The 26,560-nt window shown below is 43.2% G+C and overlaps 1 protein-coding gene across 1 annotated transcript in view; it reads right to left on the bottom strand.

Annotated features, from left to right (window-relative positions):
• FREM2 (FRAS1 related extracellular matrix 2) overlaps positions 1-25,492 on the bottom strand; it is a 302,074-nt gene extending 276,582 nt beyond the window's left edge. Inside the window, exons 1-2 of the mRNA XM_049853354.1 lie at positions 20,079-25,492; positions 14,445-14,534 (exon numbers count right to left, since the gene is read on the bottom strand). Of these exons, the coding sequence (XP_049709311.1) occupies positions 14,445-14,534; positions 20,079-25,296 (5,308 nt within the window). The 5' untranslated portion in view covers positions 25,297-25,492. The remainder of the gene's footprint in view (positions 1-14,444; positions 14,535-20,078) is intronic.
• Positions 25,493-26,560: the final 1,068 nt, after the last annotated feature.

The following is a 26,560-nucleotide window of genomic DNA, read 5'->3' as shown; positions in this document are numbered from 1 at the left end:
CTGGCTTCTAAGGAACATTCTGGCTGTACTTCTTCCAAGACAGAGTTGTTCCTTCTTTGGCAGTCCAGGTTATATTCAATATTTACCAACACCACAATTTAAAGGTGTCAATTTTTCTTAGGTCTTCCTTATTCATTGTCCAGCTTTCCTATGCATATCAGATGATTAAAAATACCATGGCTTGGGTCAGGCGCACCTTAGTTTTCAAAGTGATATCTTTGTTTTTTAACTCTTTAAAGAGGTCTTTTGTAGCAGATTTGCCCAATGCAATGTGTCATTTGATTTCGTGACTGCTGCTTCCATGGCTGTTGATTGTGGATCCAAGTAAAATGAAATCCTTGACAACTATAATGTTTTCTCAGATTATCATGATGTTGCTCATTGGTCCAGTTGTGAGGATTTTTTGTTTCCTTTATGTTGGGTTTTTTTTTTATGTTGAGGTGTAATCCATACTGAAGGCTGCGGTCTTTGATCTCCACCAGTAAGAGCTTCAAGTCCTCTTCACTTTCAGCAAGCAAGGTTGTGTCATCTGCATAACACAGGTTGTTAGTGAGTCTTCCTCCAATTCTGGTACCCCGTTATTCTTGATATAGTCCAGCTTCTCAGATATTTGCTTAATATACAGACTGAATAAGTATGGTGAAAGGATACAACCCTGATGCACACTTTTTCTGACTTTAAACCAATCAGTATCCCCTCGTTCTGTTCGAACAACTGCCTCTTGATCTATGTACAGGTTCCTCATGAGCACAATTAAGTTAGCCATTATAAAGATGCAAATCAAAACTACAGTGGATATCATTTTGCCTCTGCAAAGAAGGCACTGATCAAGAAAACAAAACATCAAATGCTGGCGAGGTCGTGGGGAGATTGGAACTCCTATAAAGTGCCTGTGGGATTGTAAAATGGTACAGCCACTATGGAAAACAGCATGGCATTTCCTTAGAAAGCTAGAATTAGAGTTGCCTTCTGACCTAGCAATCCCACTCCTAGTTATATACCCTAGAGATCTAATAGCATGCACACCTATGTTCATTGCAGCATTATTCACAACAGCAAAATGATGGAAACAATCTAAGTGCCCATCAGTGGACGAGTGTGTAAGCAAATTGTGGTACATACATACAATGGGATATTATGCAACTACAAAGAAAAATGACGAGTCCGTGAAACACGCATGAATCTGGAGGACATAATACTGAGTGAAATAAGTCAATCACAAAAGGACAAATATTGTATGATCTCACTTTTGTAAAAAGACAAGAATAGGAACACATACAGAAAGGAATGTTCTTTGGAGGCTATCAGGGAAAGGGGGGGGAATAACTTTCAAATAGTAGATACTTGTTATTTTTGGTGATGGGAAAGGCAGTACCCAATATGGGTGAAATCTGCACAACTTCACTAAAGTAAATGATGGCACTAAGAAGTACACAAGAAAAAGAGATGATTTTGGTAAATGCTATAATACATACAATTTTACAGCAAATACAATTTTACAACAACAGTGATAACAAACAAAAATATGTGTGTGGTTATACAGTGTCTTAGTCATCTGGTGCTGCCATAACAGAAATACCACAAGGGAAAGGCTTTAACAAAGAGAAGTTTTATTTTCTCACAGTCTAGTAGGTTACAAGTCCAAATTCAGGGCGTCAGCTCCAAGGAAAGGCTTTCTCTCTCTGTCAGCTCTGGAGGAAGGTCCTCGTCCTCAATTCTTCTCATAGTCAAGGAGCTTCTCAGGCACAGGGACCCCAGACAAAAAGGACGCCCTCTGCTCCTGGTGCTGCTTTCTTGGTGGTATGAGGTCCCCCACTCTCTGCTTGCTGCCCTTTCCTTTTTATCTCTTGAGAGGTAAAAAGTGGTGCAGGCCCCACCCCAGGGAAGCTCCCATTACTTTGGATTAGGGAGGTGACCTGAGAAAGGGTGGTGTTACAATCCCACCCTAATCTTCTTTAGCATAAAATTACAATCACAAAATGGAGGACAACCACACAATACTGGGACTCATGGTCTAACCAAGTTGACACATATTTTTGCGGGGACAGAATTCAATCCATGACATATAGGTAGATCAAAAAAAACCTGTTGCTGTCGAGTCAATTTCGACTCAAAGTGACCCTATAGGGCAGGGTAGGACTACCCCATAGCGCTTCCAAGGAGCAGCTGGTGGATTCAAACTGCTGGCCTTTTGATTAGTAGCCCAAGCTCTTAATAGCTACGTCACCAGGGTTCCACAGATTGGTACCAAGCCCGTGAGTACTTTGCTTATTGGGTTATTTGTCCCTGAGACTACTTCTCTTAGTTCCATAGCAATGATGCAATACGCTTAAATTTGGGCTACTTCTGCAAAAAACAAGTTAAAGCAAGAGAACAATTATGGGAAGACAAAATGGTTTTTCTCAGTCTCCGCAATTTCTGAAGTTACCGACCTGTTTCTCATCTTTATGTTCAATTTCTGAAGTGGCTCTCTTGAGCTAGGCTTGAAAGCCTATTTTCAGTGTCCTCAGCTCATGCTTCTCACAGCCCTCTGAGTGGAGCTCAGGGCAGCAGGCGGGCATTCCTGATGAAATGATGAAGCCTGTCTGCACTGAGGAAGTCAGGAGAGAACTGAGAGCAGGGGCCTCTGCTTGCTCAGGCTGGAAGAATGCAGTCAGAGCTCTCTTGGAAGAAAAAGGGAGCCATGGCCTGGTACCTCCATGAAAAGATATCATGAAGGGTGCTATTTTCCAAGTTTAATTAAAAATTAACATGAATAAAAAAAAACAGTTCTAAATTGAAAACTAGACATATATATATAATTACAGCTATATTTTTTAATTATTCTACTAATTTTTTTCTTTTGATTTCTCAGTACAAAGAGCATTTTTTTTTGTTGTTGCAAAGAATGCCCATTGCAAAAGAGTGGCTTTTATATTAAATAGTACTTAGCCCTGGTGGTGCAGTGGTTAAGAGCTGTGGTGAGCAACGGCTGCTAACCAAAAGGTCAGCAGTTCAACTCCACCAGCCACTCCTTGTCCTATAGGGTTGCTATGAGCTGAAAACGACTTGACGGCAATAGATTTAGTCATAAGGCAACCCTGGGTGGCACAGTTAACCCAAAGAAAACCCTATGGAGCACAGTTCTACTCTGCCACACATGGGGTCGCCATGAATCAGAATTGCCTTGATGGCAACTGGCTTAGTTTTCTTTTTTTTTTTTTCGGTCATAATTGAATAATTCATTCTGGACACTTCTACCCTAACAACAATGTAAGAATTCTAAATGTAAACCATCTGAAGTACACTGTTTACTTAAGATGGTGTATTCCCTTAATGAAAAATTCGCTTATATATAGCTCTAGGCAATTGATTTTTGGATTCTTAGGGGCAGAACCATATTAATAATCTTAGTAAATTTACATTAACCATTCTAAAATAGAATGTTAAGGAAAACAATTTTTCCCCACATTTAAACAGTTTTGCTCTTAGGAAACGTACAACATGAAACCAATCTACACAAGTAAGAACAAAAATACCGACGCCTTATTTGTGCATGTGTGGTCCACACATTCATCACTCGGCACAAAATTAAACGTCAACGGATCTTATTTTTTCTTATTTACAATCAGGGTTAGGTATGAGACTTGTCCCTTCATTTTACTGACAGACTGCAGGGGCACATCGCTGTGATACTTGTCAGGTAGATAGTTTGTTTTTGTGGCTGTAACTAAAATTCATATATTGTCAAGTAATTATTTGTAATCACATTAAATGTACAAGATTTTAAAAAGCAGACTGTTTTCCTCTAATATCACAAAAAATAAGAATTTAAATTTTCATTATATGCAATCAGTAAATACCTGTTTACAACAAAGCATTTGCACAAAGCAACATCCAGCTTCTCAAGGAACATGTTACCTGCTGCCTTCTGGTTGACTCGGACTCATGGCAATGCCATGAGTAGAACAATGCTCCACAGGGTTTTCAATGGCTGATTTTTTGGAAGTAGATTGCCAGGCCTTTCTTCCAAGGTACCTGTGGGTGGACTTGAACCTCCAACCTTTCTGTTTGCAGCCAAGCATAGTAATCGTTTGCAGCACCAGGACCTCCATGAAACACATTAGGAGGAATAAATATCCATCCACACCACTTATTTTCCAAAGACCTCAGTGGAGAATGTCAAGGAAAATGCTTTTCTTATTACCTAAATTTACTAGTTTTCTCAAAGATACAATTATGTAATTGCTTTTTTCTTCAAAATATTGACTACATGGGGCATCGGCCAGCTAGGGCAATTACAGCACCTGATATATACTAAGTTATTTATGTGATCCCAAGGCCTGAATAAGCACAGTATTTTATTAATGTTGTCAGAGTGTTGTGGCTCAGAGTGTAAGAGACTTGAAATAAAAGGTATGCTTTGAATCTCATATTTGCTAAACCCAGATGTTTTGGAGTGCTTAACTTTGAAAAGCAGGTTACTATATTTAACCTTTGAACCTGTAAAATTTATAATTGGAGTGGTTAAAAAGGAGAAATAAAGCATGTAAACTGATACCTACTGCAGATATACATTGTTCTGTCTTTCTGGCTTCTGATGACAGGGAAAAAAACTCTTGATCACTTTTTTTTTTTTTTTTAAGAAAATCTCAGTTGACCATCTTACAAACTGCGAAGTAACTTTGCCAGCATTCTTAGCCTTTCACCTCAGCATCACAGAGGTACTCATCACCTTTCCACTTTCCATCCCTGAATGTCCCCCATCTCTCCATCAAAACCAGATAAGCCTCAGACAGCTGCTGGGAGACAGGCCGGGGCAGGGGGGGCGGGGAGGGAGGAAGTGGAAAGAAAGAAAAAAAATAGAAGAGAGCAGAGCAGAGGGAAGGGAAGGGAAGGGGAAAGAAAACAGAAAGAGAGAGAGAGACGACGACAAGAGAAAGAAGAAGAAAAGCTGGAGTCCCTCAGAGCACGAGGAACAGCGTCTGCAGGACCAGCTGTTACCTACGCAGCTGTTACTATGGGGCAGCCACCACTACGGGGCAGCCACTACTACGGGGCAGGAGCTATGCTACATCAATGACCTTATTTCCTTGCATATCTTGCTTATACTATTATTATCCCCATTTTACAAATGAAACTGAGGCTAAAAAAGTTTCAGTACTTGGCTCTGGATAACACCACCCAGTTATTTCAAGGGACAGAACCAATATGGGTCCAGATCTAACTCCAAAGGCTGTGCTCCTGACTACAATGGAAAGGAGATAAGCAGGGTCAAGAGGCTGGGTTTCCAGTACACACATTTCGAACAACTAAGATGTCTCATAATTTACATGTTCAAAATGGATCTCTCAATTCCTCCCTTAAACCTATCTATTCCCCTATGGTGTCTTCCCCACCCGTCTGTCAGAGTGTTGTTCTGTGGTGGCTTGCATGTTGCTGTAATGCTGGAAGCTATGTCACTGGTATTTCAAATACCAGTAGGGTCATCCGTGGTAGACTGGTTCCAGTGAAGCTTCCAGTCTAAGACAGACTAGGAAAAAAGGCCTGGTGATCTACTTCTGAAAGCTGGCCAGTGAAAACCTTAAGGCTCACGACAGGACACTGTCCAGCTCACTTGCTTTGGATACACCATCAGGAGTGATCAATTGCTGGAAGAGAACATCATGTTTGGTGAAGCAGAGGACCAGCGAGGGCAAGGAAGATTATTAGAGAGATGGATTGGCACAATGGCCATGACAATGGACAAACATGCTGGCAATTGTGAGGCTGATGCAGGAATGAGCAGTGTTTTGGTCTGTTGTATATAAGGTCACCGTGAGTGGGAGCTGGCTGGAAGGCACCTAACAACAACATGGTCTTTTCTAATTCAATAAATGGCACCACCACTCTGCATGCCAAGAAACCAGGAATTGTAATTCAGTCCTTTTTCCTTACCCCATAACACAATCTATCAATAAATCCTATAGATTTATATAGACAATTACACCAAGCCTATCCTTTTCTTCCCATATCCCATCCGTCTTTCACCACTGCACCAGCCCCATATTAGTCTCTGTTTTCCTCATTGCCCTCCCACTGATTCTCTAAACTGTTTCATCCTTGCAGTAAAACTATTCAATGGGTTTCCTTTTCACTTAGAACAAAATCTAAGTCACTTACATGAGTGTACAAGCCCTGCACGCTCTCGCTCTGGCCTCCTCCTCCAGCCTGGCCTCTTTCTCCAGCCTCACATCATGCCATTCTCCAGTTTCTTCACTAGGCTCCGGCACGCCTGTACTCTTCAGGGACCTGAACACACAGGCTCAGCACCTTCACACATGCTGTTCCCTCTACCTGCATCATTTTTTCTTCTCTTCTTTCTGTGGCAGCTTCACCTCATCCTAAATCTACACTTAAATACCACCTTTCAGAGGTATTTGCTGGCGGCTGCAGCCCTATCTCATGTTTAATTATAACCTCCATAATGCCTTAAATAATTTATAAATGATTTATTTGCCCACTGTTTTATCTCCCTTACCTATCAAAATCTCAGGCTAAAGATCAGGACTATATGTTCATCATTGTTTTCACAGACACCAAAACATAGCCAGTGCTTCAAAAATATTCACTGGATAACTTAAATAAATGAATAGATCTCTTTTTAGCATACCAATCTAACTGTAGAACTCTAGTTCCTTCTCTTATATTGCACTCTGACTCTGTTGCTTTCTCCTATGTTCTAGCAGATATAGAATAACACTAATTACCATCATAAAATTGACCGTTGGATACCACCTTCTATTTCTGCCATCCACGCCAAGAAAGGTGAGGAGATGAAATGGTATTTTACTGAGTTATGTAATACCAGAAATAAATACAAGATTTGAGACGATGGTATCTGATCACCTATCACAACTTCTTTTTAAGAAGTGGCTCTCACTGCCCTGAGAGGAAACATGGATGCATGGTAGACCTCTAGATATGTGTGCAATAAGGGCTCGTACTCAGCCAAGGTTTTAATAAGGGAAGTTCCCTCTGGACTAAATTCAATAAAAAGTACATACATGTGCTTTATAGTTGTGTAATGAACCCAAAGAACAATAACTGATAAAAGGCAGTGTCTACATTCCAATTTCAGAGGCATAAATTTTTTCACGGACATAGTATGGGTACCTTAGAGAGTCATGCTTTAAAAGCAGGCATTTGTCATAGAAAGACCTTGATGACTTGAACTATTTTGAACCGTTCAATGAATAAAGAAGGGCTTACAAACATTTAACTACAGCACCAACACCCCTCCCAGGACCTGTGTTCTGATAGATCTTGGGCTTTTTTACAGACCAAAAATACTTGTATCAGTGCCTGACATTACCTCACTGTATTATTATAACTCCCAAGCACTGGTATCTTTCTTCTGGTTCTCATGTCACTAGCAATTACTTTTATTGCCAAGAATTCCTGCTTTTTTTTTTTTCTAAGCTGAATATGTCTGTATAATCTTTTAATGCTTGTACTCAGACCTCGTTTTCCTACTTACTGTGCTTATTTACATTTTTCCAGCCCTTACTTTGAATTCAAACTATTTATCAGTAATTGCCTTAAACCTCACAATTACTGGTCTTCAAGCAAAAGCTGTGTTCCTTCTATTGAAAATGAGGAACTTCCAGTCTTCCCATATGTGAGTGTTCCACTGTCAGATACGAATTTAAAATCCGAAAGCCTGGATCTTAACTAACATTTCATACACAGAAATGACTTTGCAGCTTCTTCTGCTTTGTCAAGATGCTCTATATATCTTTCAATAGCTTGTGAATTAAGGATTCTAGTGGATGGAAAATTGGACACCAAAAGACATAATCGTAGACAGCAGCAAAAAATGTCTGCCCAGATACACTGTAATGGCCAAATGCAGATACCATGTCTGATGCCCTAGTTCTGCTGCCAAAAACAAGTAGGCAGAGCTGACTTTCTGAGACTGCAGGTCACGTGAGAGTTCAAATGAGGAAACAGCAAACCAGTTTTCCTAATGAAGAAAGAAGTAGGGCTCCTGCTCATGATGTCAAGCCAGATGGCTCCATATCCTAATGCTTCATTATGCCTATCAAGAAACATCTCAGACCCAATGCTGAAGCTTTGAAACTTGAAACCAAATACATTTTAAAAACTGGCAAAAATGTACACAGTGACTTTTTAATGAGGACCAGCAATATTTTTATGCTATAGCTTTCTACTTTTCCACCTCTAATGTTATATCACATGAGGAAAAACATTGTGGTAACTAAAAATACTTCAGGTAGCTGTGCTAGCTGCAAAATTTTAGTGGCTCATCGAAAATATCTATTTTCCTTTCAATTTTAAATTGTATAATTGTTTTTACAATATACTGATTTCACTTCTTTTCTGAAAGGAATTCTTTATGACTAACTTGAGCTCCAGCCTGGTGTTTACTGTGAATCTCATCAACGTTAAGTGTTTCATTGAAAGTTTCAAAGGAATTTTCATAGCAGTTGGCTTCATGTGTTGAAAATGTGAAAGCTTTACTAAAAATCTTTCTTGGTGCCTCAGGGATTTGTATTAATGCTAGGATAAAAGAATGTTCTAAAAGAATGCAAAGGGTCCAATGGAATTGTTTATAGGAGCTTTTCTTAGACTATCACTTAATGGATCCTTGTGTAAAACAGGGATGGCACCTAACAACAACATTTTCCCATTTACCCATTCCTTCATTTTCATATTTAAGTATTAGCATATGCTCAACCCTCAGTAGGCACTGGAGTACCAGGATTAATGACACTTTTTTTTTTAATGTGAAGGGTTCTTTCTCTCTCATGAGGTCTTCATGTTAACAAATAACTGTAATACAACATTCTTACAGTAAAAAAAAAAGGTATGAGTAGAAGAACAAAAGACAGCATGACTAATTTTGCCATCATGATGTGGAGAGCAACATTGGAGAGGAACTGACATTTGAGCCGGGCATTGAAGAGTGCTTAACGGTCACTAAAGTTGAGGGTGGGACATACCTGGAATAGTTACATGAGATTGGCTTTCACATCATAATACAGAGCTACACGAGTTCCTTGGAGAAGAAATTAAGAGGACGGAAGCACGTTCACATTAGAATCACTTACAGAGTTGAAGGCAAAGAACAAATCAGATAAAAATATATTCGACTATGAAGGTGATAACAAGAACACACGCTTCCACCTCCCCCCATAAAACCCTCATAGTGCAGTGGGTTAAGAGCTTGGCTGCTAACCAAAAGGTCTGAAGTTTGAATCCACCAGCTGCTCCTTGGAAACCCTGTGGAGCAGTTCTACCCTGTCCTAAATGGTCATTGTGAGTCAGAATTGACTTGAGGACAATGGGTTTGTTTAGATCTAAAATTAGAATTCAAAGAAACAATTCTCAAAGGAGTATGCATTTCCCAGTCTCTACTACTATTTTTTTTTTACTACTATCACATAATAAGTTATACTCATGAAGATATAAAGACTGAAAACAAAAAGAAATGGTAATTTTGTTAAATCCAGGAGTGACTCCTTCACAAACCAAAATAAATGAAAGAAGCTTTAGATAAATCCATAGATGACTACTATATATCAGAGATTGTTAGATGAAGCCACAGATAACTGGAGTACATTTCCAAACTTCAGAGCTCGACTGTGTAGACTGTAATTAGATTCACATATGTTATTTGGCCCCAGAATACCTGGATGGATGGACTATTCTGATGTAACATTTTTATGCTTTTCATTAACAATCCAATTTCATATTTCATTGCTAAATAATAGTTTGAAAAATCACCCTAGGGCCCATGGAAGAGTATTACAAATTTTAGGACACTATGTGGGTCCTTGTTGGTGCAGTGGTTAAGAGCTATGGTTGCTAACCAAAAGGTCGACAGTTGGAATCCACCAGCCTCTCCTTGGAAACCCTATGGGGCAGTTCTACTCTGTCCTGTAGGGTCACTGAGTCAAAATCAACTCAAAGGCAACAGGTTTGGTTTTTGTTTTTATGACCGTAAAGAAATTTAAAATAAAAATTCACACTCTAGAAGAGAAAATCTTCTTGTCTACCTTATGAGCAGACCCTAAGCTGGACAATGAAAAAGGAAGACAGAAGAAGAGTGGGTGCATTTGAGTTGTGGTGTTGGCAAAGAATATTGAATACACCGTGAATTGCCAGAAGAATGAATAAGTCAGTCTTAAACAAAATACAACCAGAATGCTCCTTAGAAGCAAGGATAGCGAGACTTTGGCTTGCTTATTTTGGACATGTCATCAGGAAAGACCAATCACTAAAAAAGGACGTTGTATTTGTTAAAGTAGAGGGTCCATGAAAACCAGGAAAACCCTCAATGAAATAGATTCACACAATAGCCATAACAACAGACTCAAACATACCAATGGCCATGAAGATGGCATAGGCCCAGACAACGTCCCATTCTGTTATACGTGGGGTTACCATGAGTCAGAGCCAATTCTATGCAAGTAAAGACAACATCAGTAGATCCTACTCTGATTTCATTTTCACCTATTAAACATTCCTAAATACTTGGTCTGGAGAACCCAGAGAAATTCAAGAGATTTTCCCCCTAGTATGCTACTCTAAATAGTATAGAAGCTATCACTGGGGAAAGAATCTGGGATTCAACTCAGCCTCTAGCTGTCTGGTTGTGCAACTGAAGCAGGTCAGTTACCGGTCCTATAACTCAAATAGGAATAATACTAAGTGGTCTACCAAACCCATAGGGATGCTATGAAGGCAAAATTACATAACAATAAACCATGTAGGTTTAAGGTCGTACTGAAAGAGCCCTAAGAAACAAGTATCTGTGTGTGTTTACACATGTGCTATATCAACCAAAATTTATTAAGTTTGAACACAGTAGGATCCTGTGAGATGAGATTTAACCAGAATATAGTTAAATATCTAGTGTTCAATAGTGTACTGTTCATTACTTCCATTTAGTAATAGCCCCAAACTCTCCAAACCCAAAAAGTCATAACACTGTCCTCAGCACTATTGCATTAGTGGTGAATGGTCACTAATCCTTTACTACATCATAATGAAGAATCCTGTGGCCAGCCATGTTCCTATAGTAACAGAATTAAATCTGAAACAAGAGGTTTTAGGCTTCTGTTCTCCTCAACCTCCTCTTTCATTCTTGATCCCTGAGATTAAAAGTTACATTTTATTTTTAAGGTTCTCCAAGGATTGTTCGTCTCAGTAATTTCCATAGAAAGTTACTGCCCTGCAGCCAGTCTTGGTGATTTGAACAAGGTGAATTTAGTGAACTTAGTGGACCGGAAAGAGAATTGAGAGTAGAGAGCTCTCAATTTTCCTCCACGGTGCCTTGACTTGTTTCCCAGATGTGAAATCTGGAACCATTTCATGTACTTCATGGGGATGGTTCATGGGTATACGTACTATCATTGTATAAAGTAGATTATGGTAAGTCCCTACAGCTGATGTCAGGAGCAAAGCTCACAGGTCCCAAGATGTCTGCCGTCACGAGATGAAGGGCAGAGCTCCTGAGAGAGCTCTCACTTCCTGCAGGACGCACTGGGGAAGTTACCTAGCTTCTCAGAGACTTAGACCCCTCTAACTGAACACAGAGGCCTGGTGGTGCAGGGGTTGAGCACTCGGGCTGCTAATCAAAAAAGATCAGCATTCAAATCCACCAACCGCTCTTTAGAAAGCCTACAAGCCAGTTCTATTCTGTCCTACAGGGTCACTACGAGTCAGAATCGACTCAATGGCAGCAGATTTGGTTTGGGTTTTCATAACTGAACAATGACAGTAATGCCTGCTTGTAGGATTCAAGGACCTAACATAATTCCTGAGACATACATACCTTTGAGAGCTGTCAAAAGTTAAGTGTGGCCTCACAAACTGTTGTCTATCACATGATGTTTACATTGTTAAATTTAAATATTTTAAAGGTAAACATTCATATTAAAAACCAAACCAGTTGCCATGTAGCTGATCCTGACTCATGGCAACCCCTGAACCGCTTGCTCCATAGGGTTTTAATGGCTGTGACCTTTTGGAAATAGATTGCCAAGCCTTCCTTTGAAGGCACCTCTGAGGGATTCAAATGGCCAACATTTCAGTTAGTAACTGACCACTTAGCCACCTGCACTGCTAAGGGAATCCTAAATGCTTATATTATAGTCCACAAATTAGATTCTTTTCTAGAATGTATTCTGGTTAAATGACTGACCTTATTACTAGTTGGATCACACAAAAACTCAAAATTCTTAGGTATCAATCTTATTTTTACAGAAAGGAATGATGTCTTTTTTTTTTCTTTTTACTACAAATATTGTAAACATTTATATTTGGCAAAATACCTTGCACTTTCCAGAGAGCAGGATTTAATTTCAAATACTCTGTAAGTTTAGACAATATTGTACTTCTTATTCAAATGTTAGAATATTTTAAAAGGCAATGTAACAATCCTAAAAAAAAAACAAATAAATAAGAATCAGGGTGAAACAATTTCAAAGTACACATGTGGCCTTTTTTATTTTTGTTTTTAATCTTCCAGGTCTCTAATGTGCTTATTCTGGCAAAGCGAAGTTTTCTTACATCAGGGGAATTAATGTAAATTCTGTTCAACAGGCAGTTTGCTGGAATCTTCCAGGGCCCCCCAAGGAATACTTCATGTGAGTGGGGAGAAGGAGGTTAAAAAGCAATTATCTTTTCAGTTTTTCTCTCACGTGAAACGAATGCTCCTGAAATGATTTATTCCTTATTTCCACAAACTCCAAGACAATCTTTAAAGGCACAGGCACATTTTCAGCGAATCCGAAAATAAACCCATCGTCAATCCTCAGGTAATGCTCTGAAACATGATACCGCATAATGCTGTCCAAAGCTTCAAAGGAAATGCTGCCATTCCACCCGGGAAGGTATGTGGACAATAATACACTATATGCTGCCTCTCTCTCACTCTCTCTTTGTTAAATAATGAACAAAAAGCAAAACATAAAAAATGTATAGGTTTTATTTGTTTTAGGATAATTGCACACATTGAATTTTGAGTTTCTTGTAATTTAAAAGAAAATCATACCTTTTCTATTGAAGTTTATTCAGTTATTCTGAGAGAAAAGTAAGTACGGTGTCTTGAATCGGTAATTCAGACCTTAATTTGTGATATGCCACACAGATTTGAATTATTTTAGGATCTAACTCTAAAGTTTACTTACAGTAGAATTTCTCATCTGAGCAGCAGGATTCAAAAAGCAGATAATTAAGTTTTACAAGCTGGTTTCTTTCTTAGAACTCTGTTTTATACTAAGATTCCTTTTATCAATATGTAGAATACTTAACTATGATTTGGTTACTATAAAAATAAAGGAGTTAGATTTACTAAACCTTTGATTTATAGCACAAATCAAATATGCTGAACCTACGTCAATGTACTTTTTTGCCTCTCTGGCACCCACCCAACTGATGTCATTTTTCTGAGCTGTGAACATTTGTCCACGATATTTTAAACAAATGCTTTTATTACTTCAGAAATAGAGAGGGTGAGGATGCAGTTTTTGGAGATAACTGCCATAATAATGTGGCTTTTAAAAAGGCAGCATAAGGAAACACTCTGAGCTGAATCACTTCTCTCTCTCTGTTCTCTCTCACACGCACTCTCCGCGTCCTGTGCTCTGTACACACACTTCCTGAGAGTCTGAGATTTTCTTCTGTGTGGACCAGAAGAGAAAAAAGATTTTGTGATCCATCGAGAAATGGCCATCTCTCCCCTTGGCTATAGATTAGGAAGAGAAGTAGTCAGGGGCTAAAAAGCGTGACTGGAGAGTCAGGGCTTTGAAAGAGCAATGTCAAAAATGATGCTGAAGAGATTTAGACCACAAGTCATATCCCATTCTCTATAGGGTTCTTCAAACTTCATCAAGAAAATTTTAGCTAGACTAAGTCACAAAATCCCCCAAACTAAGAAAATCATTAGAAATACTGATATTGGTGAGATAAAATGTACATTTATTTAAAACTGATTTCTTGGTGCATGCAAATCATTACCTACCAGCATTTGGATGCAAATTAGAAAAAGTCACCACTTCAGCTGAAGCACCCTGGTGGGCACAGAGCTTGTGAGGAGCTGGGGCCGAATTCCAGCATCCTCTTATTGCCTCAGGCAGGCGCTCTTATGCAGTGGATAATCTGAACAACTGGACATGGGGATCCTATTTATACAGATGTTTCTTTTTAGTGCTTTATAAATCATAAGACAGAATAATCATAATATCGCTAGAACACTTATCTTTAGTCTTTGCAGAGTAGAACTGTGTCACATTGAGGCTATAAAATTTTGTATAACAAATCCCAAATCCACTCGGTATAAATTCAGGTGAGAATAAAATAATACTTGATACGGATTCCTTGTAATGAAGTTGTCAAAGACCAACCAATAGGAATGGCTCTCCTTGTTTACGCGAACAGGAGAGTGGAATACTCACCACTATCTTCAACTATAAAATGAAACGTATCACTTGTGGCATTAGCCCCTTCTCTTAAGACGTAGCATATTTTCATGTCATCAATGTCAGCTAGAAAATAACCAAAGGGCAGGATGATTAATCACTAGGACAAAGCTGGTGACTAATTATTTATGGTAAATCCCATGAGCTCTTCCTTTCTGTATCCATATTTATGATACCTTCCCCTCCTAAGAGAAGCAGTGCTATCTTGTTTCTCGTATCTCCAGGCCCCTTGATTTCAGCTGTCCCGGGGAAATCTGATTCCTTACACAGATAAACACAAAGAGCTAAATTATAATAATAGCAAGGTGTGGTCCCTCCCCATGGTATTTGCATGTTCATGCACCAAAGTAGTGACTATCTAAATGTGAAACGCCAGCCACCCTGACAGGTGGAAAAGGAGATATTTTGAGGCCTGGCAGATTTCCTGGCACTTCTAAAATCACGCCCTTTGCCTCTTTGTAGGACTGGCCTTTGAGGAAGAGGGGTAGCTCTTACCTCTTGTGGTAGAGTTGGCTGCTTTTAAGTTCTTCAAGGTTTGAAAGAAAAAATTGCTGAGATTAAAAATAAATAAATCCCACAGATTAAAATAACTATCATGACCCAATATCAGAGAGAACTTGAAGCAAAACAACTCAGAGAAGCTGCAGCCTTTATTCATAGTAACAACAGGTTTACATCGCCTCAGAAATGCTTCGTATGTTGCTTTCTAGTCTGTCAGATCCTTTTGCATAGATTTGCTTTCAGTATTGTTAAAAATGAATTCACCCATTTTACCAAATCTTCTCCTTAATAATGCCACACAGACAACATAATGAAACAAATATTCTGTTCTATGATGCTCACTCACAAAGAGATTGTTGTCTGATCTGGGCCAATAAGTGAGTAGTTACATCCAAAGCTACATAAAATCGAGATCATAGCTACAAACAGCTTAAACAACGGTATGTAACATTGTTTATCTAGTGTGTTCTCTGGTTGTTCCTTCTTCTAAGAGTTCATGCTGTGGAGTTTAAAGGCACTCTAGCTCAGAAAATGCATTTATTAAAGAATAATCTCAAATGATACAGGGCATTGGGATTGATAGCTTACTCCATGAATTTCTACAGCTCCGCTTTATGGAGGTGACTCTTACCCTCTGTTCTGGCTCATACAGTTTTGAAAGGTAAAATAGCTGATGGTGGTGGTGGTTGTTAGCTGCCGTCAAGTCGGCTCCCAACTCATGGCAACCTCATGCATTACAGAGTAGAATTTCTCCATAGGATTTTCTTGGCTGTAATCTTACGGAGTCCCTGGGTGGCATAAACAGTTCAGTACCCGACTACTAGCCAAAAGACTGGAGCCTGTGAAGAGTGTCCTGGAAATCTGCTTCCAAAAGTCACAGCCTTAAAAACCATATGGAGCACAACTGGTAACTAACAACAACAATGAAGCACCATTGGGTGGGTTCAAACCGCCAACCTTTAGGTTAGCAGTCAATCACAAACTGTGTGCACCACTCAGGGTCCTTCAACAGTCAATGGTGTCTTCCTGCTAACAGAGGTACTGGGAGGTGGAATCTAAGATCTCTCGTTCTCCCTTAGCAGCCCGTCCTACTTTGTACCTGATGTTCCTGAATGCGTAAGGAGTCCCGGGAAGCCCCTGCGCAGCTCTTGGCCTGTTGACTCCTGCATCTCTCAACTCTTACAACCTTACCAGCAAGGAGCAGCAAGCGAACGCCGGTCTGACGAAGCATCCTTAGCAGGAGGACAGTGACCTCTGGTCATGAGGGACAGACCCATCCCCAACTCTCCCATCCCTCCTCTCACTTTAAAAGAAAAATCTAAAGCCCTACTATGTAGAAAACAGCACAATAAATCCACAGCAAAAACTGCAGTATTTAGAAGTTCATTGAAATAAATTACCACTTCCATTTTAAGAACTTTTTTTTTTTTTAAAGTAAAAACACAAATGCAATTATGTGATCCTGAAGCATCAAATTTTCCTTCCAAGTTAGGGCAACATTGATTGGTTGGAACAAACTAAATTCCTTTCTTTTTCCCTATAATTCTGTTAATAATCTATGGATCAAAAAGGAGACACACGTTTGTTTTTAATCTCAGGTAAGTAAGGACTTCTTTACAACTGTTGTTCTATTCTACAGATACCTCTAAAAATGCTATAAAAGTACCATAAATATATGTAAACATTCACTTTAAGGCACAGAGGTACCAGGAAGATAAAAACCAAATGGATGAAATGTTACCTTCTTTAAGAAAACATCTAAGAATTCACTAGATTTTCTTCATTGTTAAACATGCATTACATTTATTCCAGGTTATCTACACAATCACAATCAGTCCATGGCTTGTTTTGATTCTAAATTTATTAACATACCTAGTAACCCTGCCCTGGTTCAACCTCTTTGGGGAAATTCTTGCTCTCCTCAAAGTGCTTTATAAATTATCCCCCACGAGGTATCATTACATATTTATTACAGAGAAAAAAACCCAGATACTTGACATGAGTGACTTAGACCTGGAGTCAGGCATGCAGGGGCACCTTGGGGAAGAGCTGAAGTTGGAAATAACTAAATAATTTCCACAATTTATAAACTCTAACTTTTCATAATAATGAAATTTAATGAGTTTTAGAAATGAACTAATTTCATCCTGGAGTCTCTGGGTGGTTCAAACAGTTAAGAGCTCGACCACTAGACAAGAGGTTGATAGTTCGAACTCACCAAGAAGTACCTTGAAAGACAGGCCTGGCTATCTGCTTCTGAAGTGTCACAGCCTTGAAAATCCTATGGAACGCAGTTCTACCGTACACACACAGGGTCGTCACACGTCAGTCGACTCAACAGCAACTAACGACAACAACAGGGAGCATTCGGGGGCACTGGGGGTTCAGTGGTATTCTCCCCTCCCACAAGGGAGACTCAGGTTCAGTTATCATCAAGTGACCTCACGTGCAGCCACCACCCGTCTGTTCTTGGAGGCTTGCGTGTTGCTGTGATACTGATCGGGTTGAGTGCAGTTTCCAGACTAACACAGACTAGGAAGAAAGGCCTGGTGATCTACTCCCAAAAGTCAGCCAATGAAAACTCTGTGGATCACAACAGTTCAATCAGCAACCTGTCACAGGGATGGCTGAGGACCAGGCAGCACTTTGGTCCACTGTGTACGGGGTCACCATGAGTTGAGACCAACTTGATGGTGGCTAATAACGAGAATGACAGGACCGTTTGTTCTATCAGTTTGAGAATAATCTTTTCTGGCCACATGTGTTTCATTGATAATTCACTGAACAATCCGTCAAAATATAGTTTAGTTTACCCCTTCATGAAACGGAAACAAAGCAGCACGTGAAAAAGCAGCACAGTCCACGCTCCAGACACTGCTTTGATTTCCCTTCCTAAAAGCTGCCTTGGCAGCTGTCAGTGGGGCCTTCTCCGTTTCTCTCACTTATCTGATCTCCATAATACCTGCTACAATCCAAACATCAGCCTCAACTTGCTCAACTGAGGCTGTCCAGTGAAATATCAACAATTTTCCTAGTCATTATTTGGATTCTTATTGGAATTTGATAATTTACTTTAAAAAGGTAACCTGAAAAACTTATCTTCACTTTTTATAATAAACTTACAACTACCATGTTTACAAACAATCACAGACAGATATTATGGTGGGTCAAAGTCAGTGAGAGACAGAGCAACCGCCTGTAATGAAATAGCGTAACTTTGAGTTTAGTATTTAGGAAATAATATTCCAATATTTTGAGCTGCGGGTTTGGTCATATATAATTGAAGTTAAATAATTCACTCATCCTCACCCAAATAATTCATTTTGTAGTGTCCAAAGTCAATTATTTTTTCAGGTCAGAGAAAGTGACTGGAAATAACATTTTCTCTCCTCTAATATATTCTTTTCATCTGCTTCACTTTCGTCAAAAGTAACCAGTCTAACATAGCATGGTGTTGCTGTCCTAGGAAAAGCCTTCACAGAAAGTCTCCTGCTGGTCTGCATGACACTTGGCACTCTGAGGTTTTCCTGTCCCTGCAGGCCCTAGGATATATTCAGGCTTTCAGCCAAGAATCAGGAGGCTGGAGTGGGGGGAGACTTGCCAGCATCTAAAACAGGGAAGTAGTTCACTTTGACACTACATTTGGATACACCCATGTTTGTTATCTCAGAGATCAACACTGCTGTAGAAAAGAACACCCCGTGGGGATGTCCCAGGGATCAACTCTGTCTCTAACCATGGAGCCCACAGGGATAGATCCAGTTTCCATTCTGACATGGTGAGATTTCCATGAAGGCAACCCAAGGCCCTTTGTAGCAAAAGTCTCAGCTTCTAGAGAACAGGGCCCTCATTCCCAAGCCAACATGCTTAATTGGCTTCGCCCTCCCCTCACTGAGAAACTCTGCATAGGTCACCTGCCCTTCTTGTCTCACACTGTCCACACACAAAGGAAATCCAGGTTAGAAAAACCCTACAGCCTAAGGAACACATGCAGATACTTGAGGTAAGAGGGGTTTGTTATTGTGTTTTGGGCAGGATGGAAAGAGCTTTGAACTAATGAGTCAATCTCCTCTTTCACTGGTTACCCTTGTTACATATCTCCAGTTCTCCAAAATTAAGTGGAAGTCTATTTTGATGACGAACATCTTGCCTTTTGATACATCACTAAGCATATTCTCTCATGTTTGTATGTGAAGAGTCCTAGAAACATAATTGTTTTAACTCTAGACAGGTGTTTACCTCTTATGTCATTGGATAGTTGTTTTCCTGTCATGAAATAGTAAAAAACCATTAAAAGAATCTACAAATACTGTTTATATAAATATAAATAAATCTTGTTCTCCTAGTTACAAAGTTGCTAGCAACCATTACGGTAACCAGAAAGATGCTCTCAAAAACTAGCCAAAGTGAAGTACATTTGAAGGCTCTTTTTTGAGAAAGTAATTGATAATCATAAGAATAATGCGAAATCATAGTATTTAGATAGCACCTCTCAAAGTGGCTAAGAGTTATGGCTGCTAACCAAAAGGTTGGCAGTTCGAATCTACCAGCCGTTCCTTGGAAGCTCCATGGGGCAGTTCTACTCTGGCCTGTGGGGTCGCTATGAGTTGGAATCAACTCAGTGGCAATGGGTTTGGTTTCTTTTCTTTTTTTTCCTCTCTCTCTCTCCCTAAGGGGTTAAAGATGCTTCCGAGAAGATCTACAGCACACAAACGGAGGATGCTCAGGTGATAGGGGTGAAAAGTGGAGCAGGGCTGTTTAATTCACCAAAGCTGAGTCTTGCTTTAGGAGCTTATCTTTCCACTACCAAAATACATGGATGCTCCCTCTAATGAATGTCACTACAATGGGACAAATGGTGAGAAGGGAGTTATTTTCCCAGGAAAGTGAGTCCCTGGGTTTTTCCCTTCCCCCCGCCTTCTCCTCCCTTCTCCTCCCCTCCCCTTCTCTTTCTTCTCTCTCCTCTTCCCTTCCCTTCCCTTCCTTCTTCTCCCTCCTCTTCCCTTCCCTTGGATCCTAATTTGACACTGTACTTCTGAGGTTGTCAGTGACAGCCATATCTTCAGAAAATAAGACCTGGAGTGTCATTTGGCTATAAGTAAATCGTACCTTGTGTAAACTGAGTGACGCTGTGGTTGCCTTTGCCCAGGTTGAAGAGATATCCATGCCGAGGGGCCTCTGTCACAATAAACCTCAGAGAAACATGTACACTGTCTCTGTCCTCCACTTTCAATATTTTGCTTGTGATCATGCACCCCAAATGGCCAGTGGCTAGAGTACGAAGTGTAGAGGCACCTTTATTCACTGCAATTTGGGGTGCACTATTGTCAACAGCTAAGACCTGGATCCTCATCACTTGGGGTCTCCTGGTTTCAAATACCGTGTCAGGAAATACGTAGAAGTCCGTATGGGTGCCATCGGTCACTGTGAAGGAGAAGCTATCTTCACTTGACTCAGTGCCATCATGTTTGTAGCTAATTAAGTTTTCATTCAGTTCTTGTTTAGTAAAAAACATGACAGGTCTGGTATTGTTGAACAGGAGATGGCCATGAACAGGCACCTGAGTGACGGTGAATGTCAGGAGCTTGTCAGGAGTATCTCTGTCTTCAACAGTGAGTTCAAAAGGAGTGATCAGCTTGTTTTCACTTTCACTGACAACCAGGCTGTGGATGGTGACCACGGGCTTTTTGTTGTCCACATCACTAATGGAGATACGGAATGTCCGGAAGACAGGGTTACGTCCATCAGTGACTTGAAACTCAAAACTGTCCATCTTCACCTCATCCGCGGCTGTGTGGATGTAGTAGATTTTGTTGCCAGCAAGTTGGAGCTGAGTGAAAGACGAGATGGGCACCCCAGGTTGATCTGTGCTCTCTAAGCGACCTCTCATGGGAGCCCTGGTGATGGTAAAAACTAGGTTTTCATCAGGACTGTTCAAGTCACTTGTGCTCAGTAGGTCCGTGGTGAGGGTGACTTTACCACCTTCTTTCAAAGACACTCCCTTACTCACCACATCAGGGAAGACAATGTCAATGCTGCCAACAGATACATAAAAATAGCGATCTATGAGGGCATTGATTCCATCAGTCACATCAAATTTAATTAGGTCCCGGATGCCCTCTTGCCCAAAATGGACATACCGAATTAGGTTTCTGTCCACTTCATCCTGGGTAAAGTTCATGCCCAATGTGATATTTTCAAAGGTACCTGTAGGTTTTTGTTTCTGTAATAAGCCATGTCCTGGACCATAACGAATAATATAAACTAAGGATTTGTCTTCAGAATCCAAATCAGTGGCCATTAATACCTTGTTGTTGATGATTTTGGTCTGCCCAATTTCTATCTCTAGTCCATTATTTACAGTCATTCTAGGGGTCTCATCATCAACAGGGATAACCATAATGGGAACCATCTTTTCCACAGAATGCTTGCCATCTATGAGTTTAATCACAAAGCTGTCTTCCTGGGTCTCTGAGTCATCATGTTCATAAATAATGCTGGAACTCTCTATTATCTGGTCCAAGGTGAAACTTTCAACCAAAACCGTACCATTTATTATCTGGTTCATGATGTGACCATGAGTGGGAAATTGAGTAATAGTGAAAGTTAAGTCATCTGGGGGTATGTCAGCATCAGCAGCATTGAGGATGGGGGTGTCTATCACCAGACTCATGCCTTCCATCACCATAAATTCTCTCATAAACATCTCTGGCTGTTCATCATTGGTGGGAATGATAACAATGGGGAAAAAATGTCTGTCTGAAAAATTAATACCATCAGAACAACGAAATATAAATCGGTCTTCCACAGGCTCCACCCCTTTATGGATACTCTGGACATAGTTAATGTGACCCTGCCTGAGATCTTTCAGGGTGAAGGCACTGATGGCAATTCCTGCTCTTGATTTCTCAGAGCCTGGTGCTGGAGAAATGTTTTCAACATAACCTGAGGTAGGCTGGATAACTATAGTGCACAAGATGTCATCTTTCAGGGAATCGATATCTTCAGCACTTATGTGTGTCGAGGTTATAACACTTTTTTCACCTTCCATTACAATAAACCGTTCACCCACCGAAACTTCTGGAGCGTGGTTATCAACAGGGAGGATGGTCACCCACACAGAAACTCCCTGGATAGTATTACCACCTATTCTCCATTCTTGAGACATATCTGACAGACTCAGGTTAAAAGAGTCCTCTTTGGGCAACAGGCCTATCTCACCACTAGTGTGAGCATAGGCAACAGACCCCTCCAAGATGTCCCTTTGGGTAAACTGCTCTGCAGGGGCTCCATTGACCAGGATTTCCCCATACAAGGGTGGGTCTTCCAAGAGGAAAGTCAACATTAAATCATCAGTGTCCTCATCGGTCCCCTTGATAACACTGGCAGTGATTTCAGTAGCCCCATTTTCCAAAACATCTAGATAGGACCCCAGTGTGCCAGCAGGAAGGCTCAGTATGGGCATCTCATCGTCCACTGGCCGGACATTCACTCTTATAGTAATGGGCACCACATGGTGTCTGTCACTGACTTCCAAGGAACAGCTATCATTCAGAGACTCGTCCCCATTATGGGTGTAGGAAATCCGGCCCTGCTTGATATCCTCCAAGTAGAAGATCCCACCCACATGCAGTCTCTGTCCAGACACTCCCATGTGGCCATGCTTGGGAGCCTGTGTGAGAGTAAAAGAGATGTGGGCCACATCAGTGTCCACATCAGTCGCATGCAACTCAGTCTCGCTCAGGACGTGGTGGCCCTTCTCCTGAATCATGAAGCCTGTGTTGAGGATCTCAGGTGGCTGGTTGTCCACTGGCTGCAAATAAAGTGTGAAGGTGCCTGGAGCCACATTTCCAACTTGGTCCTCCACTTGGAACTGGAACTGGGCCACTCGGGCAGCCACTCCCAGTTCTTGATCTGGGGGCCTGTAAGCAATTTTATGGTGGTTGATCTGGGCTTGGGAAAAATGGGTCACTATGACTGAGGGGTTGTCAGCCAGGACCAAGGTTCCCAGAGGGGCTGGAGAGTGGTTTTCATCTGTGTCCATGGGTGGCTGGGTCACTGTATAATGCAGTTCTCGGTCATCTGTGTCCAGGTCGGTGTATCGAAGCCACTTCTTCCTCAGTGGTGTCAGCTGGGATTCTTGCACCACCATCCGGAGGGGACACCCACTGCCCAGCTCTGGGGGTAGGCGATCCACAGGATGAATGCGTATCAGGAACCTCTGTAGCCCCGACTGATTAGGGGGGTCGTGGTTATCTCGGACTCTGAACACGAGCTGGTCCATGACTGGCCCAGGTCTGTGGGGCCCAGAGTGCCTGTAGAACAACTTGCCTTCCACTATGTCCTGCTGCTGCCACTTTGTCACTGTGCGCTCATAGAACATCCCCCTCTTTTTCCAAGTGTCCTTGCTGCGCTCCTCCTCCGCCTCCTCCTGGGGAGGGTGAGTCTGGCGAAGAAGCAGGTGCCCTGTAGCTGGGTGGGGTGGCTCCAGCACAAAAACCAGCAGAGAGTCATCTGAGTCCATGTCCGTTGCACTCAGAGCGAGGGGCAGGATGGGCACCGTTTCCCCCTCTGCCAGTGTCAGCCCTGTGTTAGCATTGAGGACAGGTGGCTGGTCATCCACCGGCACTAAGGTGATGGGGAACAGGAACTGCACCTGGTGCTTACCTCCTCCATCTACCATTCGAAGCACCAGATTGTCACTCAGTGAGCCATCTCTGTCATAATGCTGGTAGACCACCTGGCCGGCTGCCAGCTCGGCCACAGTAAAGGTCTTGGGGACAGAGTCACCACCGGAGGCACCTAAAAGAATGAGACGACCATGCCGGAGCCCAGCAACCACCTCCAGCCGCACTGCCTCTAGGTCATCCTCATCGCTGATGACCAAGTTTTGTGGCCCATTGCCTTCAGGGCCTGTTAGGGGCCGAGACTGGCCCTCGTAGAGAACGAGACCAGTGTTCCGGGTGACCACTGGTGCCAGTGTGTTCATGGGCTTCACCACGACCACGAAGGAAAAAGGGTCCGAGGCCGCTCCTTCAGGGTCCACCACCTCCAGCTCCAATTCAAAGAGACGCTCCTGGTTAGAATCCTCAGAAGGCGGCTGGTAGGCGATCTTCAGGAGGCTGAGATCCCGCTGAGTGAAGGAGGAGAGCGGCAGGCTGCGGTCATCCGTACTCACCAGGAAGCCCTGGCCAGGCTGGAATGGAGAGGTGAGGTTGAAGACCAGAAGCTCAGGCGTAGACTCAGCATCCTCAGCTGCCAGCATGTCTGGGGTCAGGGCAGTCAGTACAAACTGGTCCACCTCCATCATCATCATAGCCACAAAACTGGGTTTGGGGGCGGTGTTCTCGGTCCCCCCTCGGATCCTCACCAGCACCTGGAAGTGCTCACGTTTCAAAGCAGGGTTGCCCACAGGAGACCCCCGGGAGCGCAGCTCCACCACCATGGGAACCCAGTCTCTATTTGGGGAGCGACTGGCGGCTGTGTGGCGATAGCGCACGCCTAGCTCCTGGAAAGCTTTGCAGTCCATCAGGAGAGGCTCCAAGGAACTCGCCTCGCTGGCCCGGCCCGGGACCTGCGGGTAGTGGAGGAGTTCCCCATAGCGAGGCAGCACGCTCAGGCCCGACAGGATGCCCACGCGGCATTCCTCCGTTTCGGGCTCGTAGGCGAACTCCAGGCTCCCGGCGTCCAGGGCGTTGCTGGTCCCCAGCAGCTCCTCCACGACGAGGGGCAAGTTCCGAGTCACAACCTCCAGCTGGGTGAAGACCACCTCCACCTCCAACACCAGTGGCAGCACCACCGCCCCTCCAGGAGCGTCATAGCGCAACTGCAGTCGGACACGATCCCGCGACGGGCTGCGCGCTCCCAGGTGAGAGTAGCGCACCTCGCCAGGGCCGAAGTCGCAAGGAAAGCGTTTGGGACTCAAACGGCCGGGCCGCTGGGCCAACGCGTCGTTGTCTAGCACGGTCAACGCGCAGCGATCCCCCGGCTGCACCTGCAGCACCAGGTCGTGCAGCGGATCCAGCCAGACGTCCCGGCCGAAGGGCACCCGGAGCCCGCGGTTCGCCAGCACTATGGCTTCATTGGCGGGGACCCCCACAGCCTCCGCGAGATCTGGGGACAGCAACGCCCGGCTGGGGGCCGCAGGCTGTGCCATGACGCGGCTTACCAGTGACAGGAGCAGCAGCAGCAGCAGCAGCAGTCGGGGCAGCGGAGGAGGCATTGGCTGCAGGCTGGTGCGCTTGGCTTCCCCGCACGCGCGGGAGGCGCTCCCGGAGGTCCCGGCTGTATGCATAGTACGGGGGTTTGGGCTCGGACAGATCCGCATTCGAGCGTGCAAGGTCAGTCCCTTGGCAGGGAGCAAGACACTCCGGGAAGTACCCAGACTCCACACGCCGCCTGCGGGGTCCTCCGGTAGCCCGGGCGGCGCCAAAAGGACGGGAAAGTTGCGCGGCGCGGTCTGGGCTGGAGCTGCCGCCCGGGAGGCTACCGGGCTCCTCCCCTACGGATTCAGACGCTTTGCAACTGAGTCCCTCCCCTCTTCTTTCCCGGGTCCTGGGACCCTGCCCTTTGAGGGAAATCCCTCCCCTTGCACCCTCGGGCTCCAGCCCTCCCAGGGACCAATCGTCGGTCTCGGGAGGAGGCCCGGAGTCGAGGGTTGGGTAACGATTTCTGCCAATCAGCATTTAGAGCCAAGGCGGGGAAACCGCCGGCAGGGAGAAGAGGAAAGGCGCAACAGGTTGTTCTAGAAGCGAGCCAGAGTCAGCCGGGGGCTGTCACCTTGGCCGGAGGCTGCTGGGGGTCCCTCAGGGGATCCAGAAGTCGCCGCCTGGGCAGTAGCCAACCCTTCAATGGCCGGCGAAAGGGGATTCCTCGTTGTAAACCTCCCCTCCCCGATTCAGTGGAATCCCACGCAGGGGTGGTCATTTTTCACGGAAGCCTGCAAACCGGTGGGGAAAAGGAAACGCAAGGTCGCCTGAGTTTGAGTGGAAACCCAGAGCAGTGTGCGGGCGTCTCTGGGGCATATTTGCAAAAGAAAACTGGAATTAAAAGCCCAACAAGAGCAGGTTGCACCCCCTTCCTGCCGCCCCGTCCTCGGAAATGACAATGGGCACAGTCCTCAGGGTGGCGAGTTTTTAACCAGCCCCTCCTGTGCCACCAAAGTTCCCCGAGTAAAAGGAAAGGGGGCATTTGGGATGCGTGGGCAGAATCGCGAGACTCGCGCTGAGGAGTAAGTCGCAGGGAAAGTGGCCCCAGGCTGTCCGGGGCGCCGCGGTTAAGGTAGTTTACATCAGAGGCGTTCCTGTTCTCCGGGCGGTAATTAGACCAAGTACAAACTAAGCCCACTTGTCAGTATCACGTTTCTTTGCGTGCCAGGAGAATTGATTAATAGCCGGAGGGCGAGCTAAAATAAGGTCGATCTGCTTCAGTCAGTCGGTTTCGAAGCCAGAGCCTGAGCTGTTCCTGCCCCCTTGTGTTTGTGCCCTTTCATAGTGAGTACCAAAAAAAAAACCAAACCCAGCGCCGTCGAGTCGATTCCGACTCATAGTGACCCTATATGATTCCTTTTAAAAAAGGTTTTCTACCCCCCC

This window comes from Elephas maximus, chromosome 14 (assembly GCF_024166365.1).
Source record: "Elephas maximus indicus isolate mEleMax1 chromosome 14, mEleMax1 primary haplotype, whole genome shotgun sequence".
Taxonomy (NCBI): domain Eukaryota; kingdom Metazoa; phylum Chordata; class Mammalia; order Proboscidea; family Elephantidae; genus Elephas; species Elephas maximus.
Note: the sequence above shows the minus strand (reverse complement) of the source record. Positions and strands in the feature narration are given on the sequence as shown.